Genomic DNA, 18,347 nt, shown 5'->3' on the forward strand with positions numbered 1-18,347 from the left:
CTACCATATTTATATATGGGCTCGTCACCGCTTTCTTTTGTCATAGCTGTATGTCCCGCCTTAAACCATAATACTGCAATGCGATTGGGTTACTCGTGCTGGGTCACATCTCAAACGTTTTAGGTGGGAGCAGCACAAGATGGGTTTGCGAACGTCCAACTACCACGACAGTTCAGCTTTCCGGCAAGGTTAGGTTAGATCGGCCTAGGAGTCACTTCTGCGTGAGCAAAGCAATCTTCCAGTTGGCATCATGTCAATTAGCAGCAACTGCCCAAAAACAGCTCACCCAGCTGGAAGCACTCGGAAATTCCCATCTCGATGAGTAATACCGTGTTCAAATTAATACTTATGATCCACTAGCTGTTTTCCCATGTGCTATAAGGCATGTTTAAACCAAACTTTAGCCATTTAACAGAAAATTTACAGCAGCGTTGTTTCCGTTAACTGTCTCTTAGCTAATACATTAATCAAGTCAAATTGAATTTATTCATAAAACATATTCATAAAAAACATTATTGACCAAATTGCTTTGCATAAAATGGCAAAAACGATCAGAAAGATTATAAAAACTATTTAAAAAAATGCATGAATCAATATACCTTTAAGCTTCTGTGTGTCATTTTCAATGCATTTTAGTTCTAAACAGAGCAGGAATGCTGCAGTCGATAGGGTGGAATTCAATGCTAATGTCAGGAGATTTGTCATGATGTCACTTTTTTTTTTTTTCTGATATTCGACGATCAACTAATCCAGTGATCATCAATCCCGGCATGGTGTGAAAGCTCGAGTTAGAACTTTGCAAAATTAAAAAAAAATAAAAAAATATCCAGGGCAGTGTATCTTATCTGGGGATTAATGTATGAATACTACAGTGTTAAATGGTTCTAAGGCAATGCTGAAATGTTATTTTCCTTTGGCACTGTCTTTCTACATAATTGAAACACAAGGCTGAATTGCACTAGTGTTACATAGGCAAAAACAACAGCAACAATAGTACAAGTAATACAAATCCATTTTACATTAAAAGATACTTGATAAAACTTGATTTTTAGGGATGTTTTTAGGTCAGTTAACTTCTAAAGCTGTGAGAAAAAGTTAATTAGGTCAAACTTTGAAATGAATCTGTAAAAACCTTTTTTCCTTCGGTTCCGGCTATCGTACGTTCCGGTAATATCACAGAACAATGAAATAAATCTTATGTCACTCTGTCATCTTTTAGTTTTTCTACGGAGGACCCCCAATGCTGCCATACAAATGATGCTGGAGGATCCTTCAAAGCTTTTGTTAATGAACTTTGTCAGCCATCCTAATTAGCAGTCTTTTAATCAATTCTGCTATCAGATCAACAGTGGAAAAAGTACTTCCTGTCCTACTTCAAAGTAGGAGTCCCAAAGGGGAATATTGCTTTCAGGTGTAAAGCATTCATATTCATAGCTGCCTGGAGCGCATAAGAGTTTAGACCAATTATATAAATGCCACATTAATCCCTTGCCCGATTATTTTACACTAAGGGGTGTAAAATGCGAACTGAATAGCAGTAAAAAATGTGAAATTTTAAAATTGTAGCATTTTATGTATCAAATGTCCAAAAATCAGTAAGTCCTGTAAATGTACACTGATGTTCACAGTGAAAGATCAGTAATAGAGAGAATGTCTCATCTTCTGCGATTTCTCAGCTTGTCTGTTCTGTCAGCAACTCAGCTGAAGCTCAGCTCTTCCTCAGACCAACAGCCGACTGACGGAGACCTGACTGCAGCACAACTGTTTATTAATAACCACAACTTGCAATGCAGTGCTTCATTTATAAAGCTGAAAAACTGTTCCGATGGCAAGTTTTGTTTTCACACGAAGAGATCCTGTTTACTGGCTTTTAGTATCTGTATGTGCCAGGCCGTCATATAAAAATTAATTATGAAGCGTGTTGTTTGAGAAAGCAGCATTTTGAAACCAAGTTAACGCCGAGTTGGAACAAAGAACTCTGAAGGAACAAAATATAACTTTAAAAAAATTGTGAACTGCTAATTACTAGTCCTGCAGAAGTTAGAACACATGCTAAACTACAGATGGTGTCATACTGATTTTATTTATTTATTTTGAAGAGTTTTTTTTTTTCTACGGGAAGGGCTGTTTCATAATTTGAAATGTGTGCTCTTCTGTTTTATTGCCGAAATACTTGGAGATAACTGTCGGGTGTTTTAGCAGCTTTACAGAAAAATACCAATCAGTTTGTCTGGGTAGTTCTATTATTACCTGACTCCACCAGATAGATTTGCTCCGCATATCCATCTGGAAACCTTCCGTTGAAGTAACTTTGGGAAGGGGCGAAAATACTGGTTAGCTGATTGGCCTATGTTGGTGATAGACGGGCCAAATGAACCAATCAGATTCGTCGTCGCTCTGTTACGAGCGACGACGAAAACACAACCACAAGCCAAGCTACTCTTGCTGCTGCAGGTAAAGGCTCGTTAGCTCAGCAAAGAAATACTCTGTAATTCCGATAAAACTTGCTCGATAGCCACGCTAACGCTAGTTTCATCGGCTGAAACCGCCATGTTCTTTAGACTGAACTGACGCGCTTCCCGTTGCGTCACACCTCAACCCGCCTCAAAGCCAACGCTGATTGGACGTTCGTTTGGTAAACGGCTCCAAATTTTCTTTAACGGAGAGTAGCCAGACTGATCTGCGAGGGAAACCTTGAAATCTCGCGAGATCAGGATGGTCTCACGAGGCTAGTTCTATTAAACTTCTGAAATTGATTAACCATATGATTTGATAATATTTTTAGGGTTAAAGAATGTGTTTGGTCTGTAATATGTGTATTAAAAAAAAAAAAAATCTAATCTGGAAAATAATCAAATTGAATTGATTAGTGAAAAAATTAAAACTGAATAGAGTCCTAGGTTAAGGCATCTTATGTTGTTAGGTAGTTTAATTTCCCACATTAATTTATTTCTTCTGTATCTGTAAGTCTTACCTCAGGTCTTTTGATAATGCACATCTTAAGTTGAATGTATGCTTCGTTTGCTAATACGTATAGGTTAAAACACATTTTTTTTGTTTAGGCCTGAAGGTAATTAAGTTTTTCAAGTTTAAAGTTCTTGCAGATTTAGAGTGTTCAATGCATTTTATGATCAGAAATTAGAGAGGCTTAGAGTCACAGCTAAAATAGTTGGTGGGATAAACGGCCATTTGAGGTGATTTTACAAGAAAACAATTCTCTGTTAATCTGATAAATAAAACTTTACAGGGAAAATGTGCTCTTTACAGTTGTGCTGTACTCACCATGCATAGATAAAAATGTAGAGATATAAAGAGTTGATATCCCTCGCCTGCAATCCAGAGCAGGACAAAGCATGTATTTAACATGGATGAATAAAATACATTTTAAAAGGAAGTCAGATGCAAGGTTGGGATGAGATCTAAAGCTTCCATTTCCTCCCAGTCCCACAAAAACACCACATCAGTGGATTTGTCTTTCACTCTTCTATGCCACACCTAATTGTTATCTACCAGTTTACAGTATCTGCTCCTGCAGCTGATTATACAAGGAGACTTTAACCCTTATCTAAAGATGCTTTTCTCAGTGGTGCACCATTGCTGGTGTTTTTCAATGGCAGCAGCTCAAAGACTGCCAGTGAACAGAGAGGAGGTTCATGTGGTTTTGAGGAAGTGAATACATCCACTTTAGTTGTCACCCGCCTTCATCCTCCACTATCGGTCTGCCTCTCACATCCGCATGTTAGCCACCCACACGTTAAAAGCAAAATATCCTGCTCAGCAGTGGACTACCATTAACAACAGGGTGGATTTTTTTCCCTTCTGGCTGCTGCACACACACAGGCACGCCATTTATCCCACACAGATCTATATGTTTTTTTCATCTAATTCCAAGCAAAGCATAGTTCAGTTCTGGGCTATATCACCTAAATTTAAAAACAAAGTGATGTTCTGCCATTTAACTGATAGTTCTACGCTGAATAATAAAGCCTTTTTAGATTCTTCTCCTTGTAATAGCACTTTTATTAACCGAGAAAACAATGAAGTATGAAAACTATGAGATTTTCAACAAGTAATCATCCTCAAAACCCAACTTGGCTGCTACACATTATGAATTCACAATTGTTTTGGGCTTTATTGGAGAATGATAAGTGATGGATTTTTACTGTATTGTCGCAATGATTTTGGTAACTCTTTTCAATTTTTTGCTGCATTTAGCCAAATTCAATAAATTAATGATTTGTTTGCTTCTCAGTAAAAGTCACTGGATAGCTGTCCTATTTACTATGAATTTAAAAAAGAACAAAATGTGTGCTTTTTAAACAACCTAAAATTTTCCATTGTACAAAATGGAAGAAATTGTAGTGAGATAACAAGGGTTGTACCTGTAAGTGAGAGGCCAAACTTCCCCAGATTGACGTCAGAGGCTAGTACAATGAAGGCCCAAATTGTTCATGGGACTTATAGACTTCAGGTTTGAAGTCATCTCTAAATTTTTCAACACGTTTTGCCTGACTGAATATTATTGTTTTGGAATGCCACTTCAACATCCCCAATTTGGTCTACCAAAAGCTCTGAATTGCTAAACTGCTTTTTAGCAAGAGGATTTTCTGTAGTACCGTGGAAGGCTTCAACAGCATTGGCGTATGTGTTCTTAAAGTATGGAAGAAATAATTTTTTAAGCCCATCAATCCTTTTTATCACTTTTTTTGCTTTCAGTATCCTATTAATCCTCACTTTATAAAACCTAAATGTTATCATAATTGCACTGCATTTGTTAATAAAAAGAATCCACTGTCACTTATATTATTAAGAAAGATGATGCAAAATGCTTGCCATATTTAGAATGATCTGCGTGTAAAGACCAGGAGTGTATCACTGTAAAAAATACTGAGCATCATAAGGCAGAAGAACTCAATTCTGTCCTTTCTCTCTTGGTAGGATGCACTGACCAGAATCTCAGAGAGCTGGGTTCATTTTTTGATCGAGTGTATATCTAAGAGTTTCAGTGGTAATTATTCACCATTTTTAAATGAAAGGAATTGGAGAGATTATCGGGAAAATTGTACCGTTTGAACTTTTCAAATTGACCTATTGAATAATATTAGTAACAAAACTGTAAATTTGTTGTGTGGCATCAGGTGGAACCAAGAGGTAGTGAGAAGAGGCACTACATTAAAGAAGCTCCTCACTTAAGATCAAAGTGCTTTTTTTATGTAGGGGTTAGAACACTGAAGGTTTCAGCTAAATGTGATCCTCATGGTAATCACGTTTTTGATCGGACATCTGCGATTTAATTTGGGCATGGAGGGCAGGCAATTTGCAATCCTTTTGATCATAACACATCACAGTCACACTTAAGGTTGTTGTGTGAACATGCTCTCTGGCAGTGATTCCATTTTAGGTAAATCTGCTGCAATCAAGCCTTTAACAGCAACACTGCATCACTGATTAGCATTTAAGTAGTTCCAATTTGTTGATTAATTCTCAGGCATAGGCCCAGTGCACAGGACAATGAGGCATTAAAATGGGGTTGTTTTCCTGTTTCTGTTAACACATGGCAACGTTTTGAATGTGATTTCTGTTCACCAGACACTAATAAAAAACTGTAGTTTTTCTGCCATGCCACTAGTAGGCAGTATACTCTTTGAAACTCGCAAACATCCACATGTACCAGGGCTTCCTCATAGAAGCAGAATTCATTTTTCCTGTGTAGTCTCACAACCGGTGACCGTTTCGATGTGTGTGTGATGTTTCTATGTTTTCATGATGTAAAGCCCTTACAACCGCTCTGCTGCTGAAATGTGCTATACAAATAAACTTGACTTATTCTGTTCTTTGTTCTTCCTGCAGAATTTCTTTGCATTCTTTAATATGACTTCTTTCTTTCCCTTCTTGTCACGAGGCCATCCAATAATCTTCTTACTGTGCATGCAGATTGAGTCATGCCCACCTGCTGTCAGTGTTGAACTAGCTCTCCAGTGGTGGAAAGGGCATTCTGTAGCAGTCCTGATTAGGTCTTCTTTACTGCAATTGAACCTCTCTCCTCGGAGCTCTTGTTGACCCAGAAAGCTGCCCGTTCGTTTTCTCCACAACTCAGCAGTTTTCTTGCATGTGAGGTCGCTTAGGTGCTAAGTGTTGACAACTTCCTGCTTTTTTAATGTACTGATAATGCAGGAAGACAACAATTTCAGGTACACCTGCTATTTCCTTACCGCACTCTGATTATTTAGGTTTACAGTGCTTTCACCTTCAAGGCTTCCTTTCTTTAATGTAACTACACCTAAAAGGTATTAGCGGCTCATTGACTAATTGGGGCACAATACAATTCTCCACCTCACGTTTTTTAAATTTGATTTTTGTTGTTGTTGTAAAATTGTTTGAAGAAGATCTATATTTTCTAATCACTTTAGAATTGTCCTCTGCTTTGTGTTGGTCTGTCGCATATGTGGTTGCAACGTGACAAAATGTAGAAAAAGTTCCAGGGGATGGAAGACTTTTGCAGTTGTGCATGACACAACTGAAACCTACACAGATGCCATGGTGTTATTTTCTTTCATACGCATTTAACCAGATTACTGTGATGTGTTATACATATGAGCTAAATATCCCATTTCAGGGACCTTCATAGAAAACATTAAGGTTTCTGCCCAAAGAAACTTTGACTTGAATCAGCTTTGTTTTAAACCAACACTCTTGTTTCCAAGTTAATTCCCTACCCCCACTCTCTTCCCCTGTACAGGACTGCAATGTTGCATTTACTTGGGTCAGGTGAACTTCCTAAAATTGTCAGAACAATAAAAGTGATTATGTTGAGCTTTGCATTGCATTATTCATTTATTTGACAACTTGTGATTTTTCTGTTTTACTAGAATGTGGAGTGTTGCTGCAATTGGTTCTGCATGTCACTCCCACTACCCCTTGTAATTACAGCAGTAAATTCCAGCCCCTAACCACCCACCTTTGCATTTGAAACCTGACTTGCAGTACGCCAACACGACACTCCTGCCACGACTAACTGCAATTACAGCAAACCGTGACTCCGGACTTCCTGCGGAGCCTTGCAGGGAAGATTTTATCGGCTCTAAATTGTAGGGTTTTGTCGACTATGTCAGAATTGAGCTCTGTTGGGGATGCGGTAAAGCAGTATTTGCTCAGTGTAGCGGGGTCCGGATGTGTCATAAAATTAAAAGTATTACTATGTTCCTGTGTGTTCCCGTGGCGCTTCACATCCGTTTTGTCCACGGTGCTTCCAATTAGCTCCCAATATGCTTTACATTTGGGATCATCTTGCAAAATGTTCTTTTTTTACATAATTGCATTGCAATTGTGATAATATTGCACGTTTGTTTAATACAGCGCAAACTGAATGTCTGTGTGTGTTGGAACAGGCATGTGTGTGTGTGTGTGTGTGTGTGTGTGTGTGTGTGTTTTGTGCTGATTGACACAAAAACCAGCTGGGGTGCCTTGCCTGTTAAATGTTTGATTACACCCAAACTTCCTGGCAGAGGGTGGGACGGGTGGTGGGGGTACAGAGGTCTGGATCTGCTGAGCGTAAATGAGCAGAGCAGATGTTGGCCAGATGTGGCTGAGGAGAGGCAAGGGGGAGGTTTGTTCACGAAGGATGGAGAGAAGAAAGGAAAAGAAATGAACCCAGATTGCAAAGTAGACTGTTTGCCACACACTGACAGCTTTGTTCTCCTCTTCTCACTTAAGTGGAGCTTTTCCTCCTCCTCCTTTCTTTAAACACATTTCTCCTCCCTCCATCAGCCTTCCTCTCCTCACTCCTTACAATCTCTCTTTGAAGTGAGGACAGCGTGCAGGAAGCAAGTCGGAATTGATTGCTCCGTGCATTAGGCCAGGAATGTGTGACACCCTCCTCCACCTCTTCCTTCCTTTCCCGTCCTTCATTAGTTTCCCTTTCTTTTACTCCTGTTGCACCATCAGAAAACACTACTATCCCCCAACGTTGCCTTAGTTTTAGCTGATTAACAAAGATAACCGACCCTAAAATTTTAACTCCAACTCAAAATTCATTTGTTAGGTTTTTGTCATGAAACGAAAACTTTTTACAATTTCTGCATCTATAGAATTTTTGAAAGGGTTGTTTTTGATAATCAGAAAAAATATAATCAGTTACGGTATGACAATATTTTCATTGGCCTAATAAGTGCAGAACCAGTACCATAAGTAGTAGACCAGGGGTCTTCAACTGCAGTCCTCGAGTTCTGGTGTCCTCCAACTTCTAGATATGTCACTGCTTCAACACACCTGAGTCAATATAAATCTGATACAAATCGACTCAACATATATCAAATAGTGTTTTCCATTTGTTCTTGGTGGTCGGAATTCTCGACCTCCAGATCGGAAAATTTAACTGGAACGGCCCCTAAAGTCAGTATTACGAGTCGTAAACTCGGTGCAACAGGATGGTACCCGATTTATGTATTCATGATGGTTGCTACTCACAGCAACTTTGAGTAAGACCTCATACTTTGACTATTTGCAGCAGCTCTCTTATTATTTTTGTAAAATGTATTCCTGTCCTCAGAACGTCCTGAGTTTTGAGCGACTGTTTTGGCCTTGTTTGTTAACAGCGATTGTTAACCAGTTTCATTAATTTAATAAAAGCTTTTAAAGCAACATTTACATTTTGTTCCTCACAAACAATCAAAGTGTAGTTGACGTTGAAGCAATCCCTCATACCGAGCATCTATGTAGCGACAATGGAGAGAAAAACTTCCAGCAGAACGAGAACCAAATTCAGTGTCAACGGCCTTCTGTCATGACCTACTAGAGGCTTGAGAAGACAAAGCATACACACACAGAAGAAAAACGAGAAGCACTGATCCAGGAGTACCTTCTATACGTTAGAGAACAATAAAAGGAGTAAAGGAGTAAAAGATTAAAGGATTAGAACTTAAACACAAGTATGGACTGTTGTATAAAATACCAAACACAGGCTTCTCCAGACTGCCAACAGTTTTTTTCCCCACATTTTTAAAGACCAGTTTAAACAAAACATGATGGACTTTAATGGATTCCATCAAATCTTTTCAGTCCTTTCTAGGTTCAGTCTGCAGAATAACCTTGAGTACTTTGATGACTTCTAACTAACATTTTCAATCTTTCAGTTTATTATATTAAATAAGCTTTTTTAAATCTAATAGATGGTTAGACTAACGGCTTCTACAACTTTATAAGAGGCATTTCTTTTTCATTTTTACAGCTTTTTTTTAAACCTCAAGGTAAAATCCTTGTCCACATGTTCTTGTACTGTATGTGAGCCAAACAGAACTTCTCACATTTCTAAAGCAACTAACCCTAAAATCTAATGCAAATGAAAATAATGAAAGAAAATAATTCTTTCATTTTTCCCCACCCTCTTCGTTGTGCCTCCATAAACAAAGCAGTGACCAAGGAAGTGACCAACAAAGGATGAACCAAGCAGAGTTTCACTCTATAGATGTGTGTGCTGCTAAATTCAACTGTAGCTCAACACCTTCTGAGAAACAAGACCAGAATCAAGAGGTTTTATTGTCATTATGTGTTGCCATAATTACATTTTGATGGGGAAAACACCGGCTCAGAATGCACATAATTACACATAAAATGCAGACACAGCAAGACAAGATTTTTACATGTTTTATTCTATTTCATTTTTTAAACTGTTGATGGTACAGGCCAACAACAGCAATATAGTCCTTAGCAGCTAGACTCATTTTCAAGTCAAAAAGTCTGCATTACTGTGCAATAAATTTAGTTGCAGAATTGTGAAAATTGCTCAGATGTCTGAACAGACAGTTGTTGTGCCATTTTGCATGTTTTTAAGTTATTTAATGTTTATAAATTTTTAGAATTAAGAATTTATTAACAGAAATAAATGCACCTCCAAGAAACACCAATATAGAATGTTGTTAATTTGAATTAACACTATATTTCAATCAACAAATCCCTTCTACTAGGCTAGTGAAACGTAACTAAACTAGTAAGCAAAATTAAGATTATAGAAACTATGTATACATAAAAGGACAAATAAAGATAGTTGAAAACCATCATCATAAGAATGGTTCAGAGAATCTTGGGTTCACTGCAGATCTAAGTTAGAGAACCTTAAACAAGATGGAATGAGGTTAAATTAGCTTAACTCATTTAGAACAACATTTGCTTATGTGTTCCACCCGTTCACAATGCAACTCAAAGTTTGATAAAACATTAAGAAAATAACATTTTAAAGAATTATTTGCTAAATAACAATCAACAACCTTTAGGACACTTGATTTTTATTAATGTAATTATTTCTGCAGAAATAATTAAGACTCAAATTGATAACTTTAGAAGCTCGAAGGCTGTAGGCGGACGATTGACTAGTGAGAGACATTATAAATGTTTTTCATCTCATCAGAAACCTGTGCAACCAGTAGTGTGAAACGACTGTTTCACATAGCAGGAATTTTAGCCAGATTTTTGCTCCGATCTTCCCTTTCCAACATGACTATCGGCATGCCTAACTAAATAATCTTAAGAGATATTCCTGCCCTGGGGTGTGTTAAGAGTGATCTGGTCCACTCAGTAGAACATCAGGACCACTCCGACCTCAAATTGGGGATATTCAATATGTTGGATTGTCTTGCACCAATATACTAGCGTATGTGGTGTCCCTTATAGACAAACGAGCATGCAGCCTGTTGAATGTGATGTTTAACCAATCAGACAGTGAGGTGAGCGAAACCCAGAGAGAGAAAAAAATCTGACCAACTCACCTCCATATTACAGTGCAGCAAACGTAGAGCTCCTTGTCACATGGTCTCCACTCCTTTAACCAGTGCCTTTTCTTATGCTTCTTTCTCCATTAAAATCAGTCCATAAACTATCGCTATTATTCTTCCTCGTCGTCCATGTTTATTTACGCTAAACTCACGTTTGACCGTGAGATCTCCCGTCTGATATCTGAAGGATCCCAAGTAAAATCTGTCCGTGTGTGGTGTTGTGTCCTTACCGTCTGACAAGACACCACACTGTGTACGTGCAAACCTGTTTTATCTACGATTTTTTTTTTATCATTACGTGTGATATCTCTCAAGCTTTGAAAATCGTCGGTCTGTTTTAAAATCCTAGCATGTGAACCAGCCTTAACATGTAACAGATTATGAACTCGGCTGATGGTTTGTTGATTTTAAGCAGGGGGCTATTTAGCCCTTATAGCTTTGGGAGAGAAGCTGTTTTTAAGTCTGTTAGTTTTTGATTTAATGTTCCTGAATTGTTTCCCTGATGGAAGTGGGTCAAACAGGGCATTGCCTGGGTCTGTGGCAATACATCTGGACCTTTTCTGGACTTATGCAGCATAAACAGTGTCTAGGTCCTGGAGATGACATCCCACAATCCCCTATGCTGTCCTCACTACCGGTGCTAAGTCCTTCCTCCCATGCACTCTGTAGCTTCTATACCCCACTGTCACACTGAGACACAAAATGCTTTCTATTGTAGCTCTGCAGAGATTTTTTAACAGCTTAATGGAAAGTCCAGTCTGTTTCAGGGTCCTGAGAAAGACGAGTTGCACTACCCTCACCCTGTATGCATAGAGGAGTGTGTTCAGTCTTTCTGGACCTCTTGTTGTACGCTGTGACCTCCTTGGTCTTGCAGGTGTTCAGGATGAGGTTGTTCAAAATGCATGAAAATGATTTTTGTTTTTGATTAATTCTAAAATCCATGAATATCTTTTACCTCATTGATGCTCTACCTTATCGATCTGTCGGATAGTTTTGTGTCCATAACACGTGACACCTGGGAAAGGGCAAGAATTATTAAGCAATGTGCTGCATGTAGTTTGAAAAAAAAAAACAGTTTAGTAAAGCAGCAGAATCCTTTTCTTTCTGTGCCTGTAAAGACCTGGTCAGATTCATAACAGAACACTTAACACAAAATTGCTACTTTGAATTATTTATTTATTTAACCTTTATTTAACTGGAAAAAGTCTCCTTGAGATCAAAAAATCTCTTTTAAACAGCGTCCTGGCCAAGACAGGCAACAGGCTTACATGTCAGTTACAACATTCATCCACACATACAACATATGCAATTACAAACCAGTGAAAGTATCAAATGTCAGAAGCAACAGATTTTACAATATAATTAAAATAATTAGTTGAAACAACTACATGTTAATGTGACAGCATCTCTGTCTTTTAAATTTTGCCACATTTCCCTGAGAATAGTTTCAAAGCTTTGGCGTTTTCAGATGGATGCATTTAAAATCTACATGTCCTATGGCAACGTGCTGAGAGTTGTCTCTGTTATGGTAAATAGAGAAACCAAGCTCTAGTTAAACTGAATATAATGTTCTATTGCTGTTTAGTTGCACTTGTCACGTTTTTTTTGTTGAGGAAATCACGTTTTCTGATGTGCTTATAAGGTAAGGTCAAATATAATGGAAATAACATTGAGCTTAGTTGAGCCTCTTATCTTTTCTTGCCTATGTGAGTAAATGACCTTGTCAGTTTTTCTTAAGCAAGTATTATAATAGAATGGCCTCAGGTATTCTGTTTCAGAGTGTGATCCAGCAATATAAAACATTCACTCACTCCAGTCTATCAAATGAAAGTCTTTTCCCGTGCAGGAGTGGAAGCATGTTTCCATTCCGCATAAAAACCAAACTTTTTTTGCAGACTCTGATGTATGGCTACATAAATACATAGAAACATGCAAGATAAGGTGACGTTGTCAATATCTGCACTTTCAGATGGTCCACTACAACATTAAAAGCCTCCTCAGTCATACAATTGGTCCATAAATGTGATGTAGACCTCACAGAGGACTGGCAGCATTACAAGGTCCCACCTATGCTGAAATATCTTTCTTGGGAGAAACCTGTTGCCTGGCTGCACATTTGTTATCCGGCCATCACAACCTGAGCTGGATGCTGATCCAGATGACTAATGAGAAGGCTGTGATTGATTTAGTGATTACAATAATATGAAGTACTGCTTTTATTTAGTCATCTGCCAAGCTCCAATCCTGCCATTCATATCTATGAAATAAAATAATTGCTACTGATGGCATATTGGCTTCTTAAAAAGAGTGGTATATTTTAACTACTATCCCACATGGCTTTAAATTAAGGCTACAGGGCAGGAGTTAACACTAGGAAGTATGATTTGCCTATTATATCTCAGTCCAGGCATGACTTTTTCACCTGAAGGTTATCCCGTTCTTCACTTCGATTGGTACTGACTTTACTAATTAGTTAAATTCAACACAAACTTGTATAATTTCGTGTGAGAATTTTGTCAAAGGCCCACAGACATTCCCACAGAGATTCTCTGTTCATTTTAGCAGCTGGATTAATGGGATTGGACTGAGACACTTCATAAAACTAGCTGCAAAGAAGAGACCTGCAGAGAAAAACTGGTGGCTGTGGCATAGATTTAAAGCACACCCACCCTTATATCTTTTCAAATCTCCTCAGGCTATATATATATATATATATATATATATATATATATATATATATATATATATATATAGATATATATATATATGTATCTCTATCTATATATATATCTCTCTCTCTCTCTCTCTCTCTCTGTGTGTCTCTCTATCTGTGTGGGGGGTCTCTCTCTCTCTCTTCTCTCTCTCTCTCTCTCTCTCTCTCTCTCTCTCTAGTGTGTGGTGTGGGGGTCTCTCTCTCTCTCTCTCTCTCTCTCTCTCTCTGAGAGTGTCTCTCTCTCTCTCTCTCTCTCTCTCTCTCTCGTGGTCTCTCTCTCTCGGGGGGAGTCTAGAGAGAGAGAGAGGGAAGAGAGAGCTCTCTGAGAGAGAGAGTCTCCGAGAGGAGAGAGAGGGAGAGGAGAGGGAGAGGTCTCTAGAGAAGAGAGAGAGAGGGAGAGGAGAGAGAGAGAGAGAGAAGAGAGAGCTCTCTCTCTAGAGGAGGGAGAGAGGAGAGAGAGAGAGGAGAGGGTTCTCTCTCGAGAGAGAGAGAGAGAGGAGAGAGAGAGAGAGGAGAGAGAGAGAGACACAAGAAGAGAGAGAGAGAGAGGAGAGCATATATATATATATATATATATATATATATATATATATATATATATATATATATATATATATATATATATATATATATATATATCTCAAAGGGGTTTTTAGAATTTTTTGTGATATTTATTTAGAAAAGAATTTGAGTGAGGCTTAAATGGTTAGATTTGTCTTTGTTCAGACACCAATAAATGAGGCATAGTAACAGTTACAAAAGTGGTTCTACTGGGAAAATATAATTTTATGTCCTACCGTTACACAGGTTTGCATTTATACTTTAAAACTGTAGAGCTGTATGTAATTTCAAGCAGAGCTGCTGCTGAAGCTGGTTTCGTTGGTTTAGGTTTAGTCCCATTAAAAGCTAAAGAACCCTGGTCCTACATTTCTGTTTTTAGCAAAAAGCTTAAACAAAGTTTTAGACACAGAGTATGGTTCAGAAAAATGTCCCAAAAGTGATTCCTGGATTCAGTGTATTAAATAACGGAATATTCTGGGACAGAAGTGAGCAAAACGCACATCAAAGTGTCTGCAGAAGACATCCTAATTATTCAATTGTCGCCAACTCCTAAAAATCTCTCCACTTTTGATACACCCACAGGCTGATTTCCTGCCACGTCATGTCACAAGTTCAAGAGTGGAAGAGTGGACTGGAGGTGAAAGTACCAACTGGACAGGGTCAAATTCTGGGAACCAGACCGGCTCAGACAGTGCTGGAAAAGGAAGGAGGGAGGAAGAGGACACAGCGCAGAGCCACCCACTGGAAGTCCTCTCCGGTCATCCATCAAGTCTGGACTTCACCCTGCAGCACATTGTTCAACAGCTGGATGTTCTCACGCAGGTCAGCCATGGGGGAAATCTTAATGGGGGCTTTGACTGACCAATTCTTACTCATGAATATGCTTGGATCTAGACCAGGTCTTTCAAACTCAAGTCCTGCAGCTTTTAGAAACATCTCTGACTCTACACACCTGACTCTGTAGAGCTGGACTACATGCTGAAAGATAATAAAGCCATTTGATTCAGCCATGTCGGATTGGGGACACATGTAAAAGTGGCAGCACACCCAATGTGAAGGACTGTCTGAAACCCCTGATCGAAGACATATCCTTACAGCTCAGACTCTGTTTAGCGCTGTTGTCTTGTTGGAAAAGTAACAATGCAAGACAGGGTTAATTTTCCCTGTAAAAGTATTGCCAGGTTTCAAGGTGGGGTAGTGTGTTCAGGATGTAGTACACAACATCCACATGTCTGCTGTGTCCCCTACATTCAATTCAATTCCAAAATACTTTGATCCCAAAGGGAATCAAAGTATTTGATGAAAAGGTAATTCATGGGAGTTTCTTCAACTAGTGTTTGTAGATACTGATTGCTGCAGACAGGATGGATCTCCCATAGCAGTCTGTCTTACAGCTCATAGGGAGAAGCCTCTATATGAAGACTCTTGTTCTACAACAGTCTGATGAAGAGGATCCTCAGGCTTGTCCATAATGTTCTTCATTTTATGACGAATCATCAGACAGCTTCACAGTTGCGTCTCCAATCCAGTCTGTTGTCCAGATGAACACCGAGGTATTTATCGTCCTCCATCACCTCCACTTCTTCTCCCAGGATGCTAAAAGTATGGAACCTATTCCTGTTTTCTTGCTAAATGTACTATCATCTCATTTGTTTTATTCACAATTAGAATGAGATGATTGTTTTCACACCATGCCACAAAGTGGTCCATCAGCTCCCTGTACTCAGCTTCTTGTCCATCTCTGATGCATCCAACGGCTGCAGATTCATCTGAGTATTTCTGCGGATGACAGGGGTCTGTCTTGTATTGGAAATCTGAGGTGTAAAGAGTGAAATTAATGGTGAGAATACAGTCCCCTGTGATGCTCCTGTGCTGCTGACTACCTGGTTAGACACATGACCCTTCAGTCTCACAAACTGTGGTCTGTTTGTCAGGTAGTCTCTGATCCAGGTGATTGTTGACACCTCCACCTTCTGCAGTCTTCAGGAGTTTCTGACAAAGCAAAGCAGGCTGAATTGTGTTAAATGCTCTGGAGAATTCAAAGAACATGATCCTCACAGTGCTGTCTGCCGTGTCTAAATGACAGTAGATTTGTTGAAGCAGGTGTATGAAAGCATCTTCAACTGCAACTCCATGGTGATAGCAAACTGCAGAGGGTCCTAAAGGCTGCTTGTTTGCTTACTCAGGTGAGCCAGCAGGAGTCTATCTAGGACCTTCATGATGTGGGATGTCAGGGCAACAGGTCTAGGGTCATTGAGGACTGATGGGTGAATTTTCTTTGGTACTGGAACAATGCAGGAGGTCTTCCACAACACTGGAACCTGCTCCTTGGTCAGGCCAATGTTAAAGAGGTGACTTTGGGCAAACTCGAGATGGCTTTCTTCAAATCACTTTTCCATAAAGACCAGAGCTGCTAAATGCATAGGTCATAGTTATCTTGTCAACAGAGTCCTCCACCTAAGCCGTGGATCTCTGTGGCTCCTCCAGAGTTACCATGGACCTCTTGGCTGCTTCTATGAAAAAGACTCTCCCTACCCAGTCTGTCAGTATAAGTGGGTGGTGTCGGTCTCATTGGGTCTATAGTCGTGCTATTGTCTTTCAGTTTCTCATGTAAGATGTTCAAAGCTTAAAATAGTGTTTTATAATATAATCTTGGTTTAAACTTCTCCACAATTATATCTGTGACCTATCTGCTGACTTCAGGATGCTGTTTGTGGATCAATGTTGTCTGACAGACCCCTGAGGCTTCCACTGATTTACACTGAGATCAAATAGCTCACAGTTGGACTCAAAGTAGAGGGAGCTAAAGACAAAATCATACCAAAGTTAAATGATATTGATGCTGTAAAAATGTTTTAAAGCATGCTTAGTTTTCTCTTCCACTTATTAGTTATTCACTACATTGTGTTGTTCTCTCACATAAAAACCTACTAAAACGCACTTGGATCCAAGGTTGTGACTTGATAAAATGTGGAAAACCAAATACTTTCGTCTGCCTTACCATTGTTTTGTTTGGAAGTACGTTGGCATGTTTGACTTTTTCACGTTATAACAGGTTAATTTCTCCTCCTTCAGGCCTTATCTTATTCTTTGTCTCCATTTTGTTCTTTCCTTGTTTTTGTCCAGGATATTTTTACTCCAGGTATTGATCCTAAACTGATCTGGTTTTTCTCGTTGTTGCTTGTAGTCTCATTGGATAACACTTGGGCAACAAAAGGAAGTAAATGAAAAAAAAAATAAAAAATCAGGTGACAGTTTTTTGTAGATGACTTCCATGAGCCTGCTGTCCACAGTCTGTTCTGTGTTCTGCGGCTTTTGCTTTATTTTTCCAGAGCGATGATAGGACTGATCACAGGCCGTCAGACTTGCTTCTGCCTCTGTAATTATTCTGCGACTGCTGTATAATTATTGTGTCCAACATCACCCCCCCCCCCCCTTCCTGCTCTCCATGCAGACTGTTTCTGTGCTGGAGGAGCGTCTCACCCTAACTGAGGACAAGATGAAGGAGTGTCTCCAGCATCAATCTCAGATCCTGAAGGACATGCAGGCATCAGGAGAGAGACACAGGATGGAGAGCTAAGGGACAGTTGAGTCCCCAGTTAATTTCATTTAAGGATGACAGCCCTTGTCTCAGGCATAAACTCACCAAGTGGCTCTCTGCTCATCTCATAACTATTGAGAACGTATGGATAATGGTATGTGTGTGATATTTTTTTTAAAATAAACACCATGGTGGTCCTTGTGCGGGGTCATTCGTTGGGTTAATCAGGATTCTGGCAGCAGTCAGAGGGATTTATGGTGCATCTGCTTGTTTGTACGAGTCACCAACACGTTTGCTTGGATCTTTCGTCGCCTCTGACTGAGATCCAGCTGTACAGCCGAGCAGCATTCCATCTGTGACCGTGCAAACATGTAGCGGTATAACCTCCAGTCAAAATCAGTTTTAGCAGTTTGCTGCTTCAGATATACTTTTTTTTTAAAATCACAAACTATTTGCATCCGTTATTGTAAAATTCAGATAAATGTCAAGCTTTACACATATTGCCTCCTTATTTGAATATTATTCATGTGTTGATCAATAAAACACTATATTGCACCTTTTCAAGAGTGCTTTGTGTCTCTATGTTCTACACCCCATTCTACAGAATGTGTTTATACAGTCAGGCCCAAAATTATTCAAACCCCTGGCAGATTGAGGTTTAGTGTAACCTTTTAACATTACTAACAAGTTTTTTTTCTGATTTGAAGTAATATTAATATTTGTGAATGGACTTCATTCTGATACAGTCTTTGGAGAAACTAAAGAT

General features: G+C 39.0%; 1 protein-coding gene across 1 annotated transcript in view; it reads left to right on the top strand.

Moving 5' to 3' along the window:
• Window positions 1-18,080, top strand: part of poc1b (POC1 centriolar protein B) — a 66,644-nt gene extending 48,564 nt beyond the window's left edge. The window contains exons 11-12 of the mRNA XM_012863679.3: window positions 14,623-14,862; window positions 17,495-18,080. Coding sequence (XP_012719133.2) covers window positions 14,623-14,862; window positions 17,495-17,620 — 366 coding nt within the window. The 3' untranslated portion in view covers window positions 17,621-18,080. The remainder of the gene's footprint in view (window positions 1-14,622; window positions 14,863-17,494) is intronic.
• Window positions 18,081-18,347: the final 267 nt, after the last annotated feature.

Source organism: Fundulus heteroclitus, chromosome 2, assembly GCF_011125445.2.
Source record: "Fundulus heteroclitus isolate FHET01 chromosome 2, MU-UCD_Fhet_4.1, whole genome shotgun sequence".
NCBI lineage: Eukaryota > Metazoa > Chordata > Actinopteri > Cyprinodontiformes > Fundulidae > Fundulus > Fundulus heteroclitus.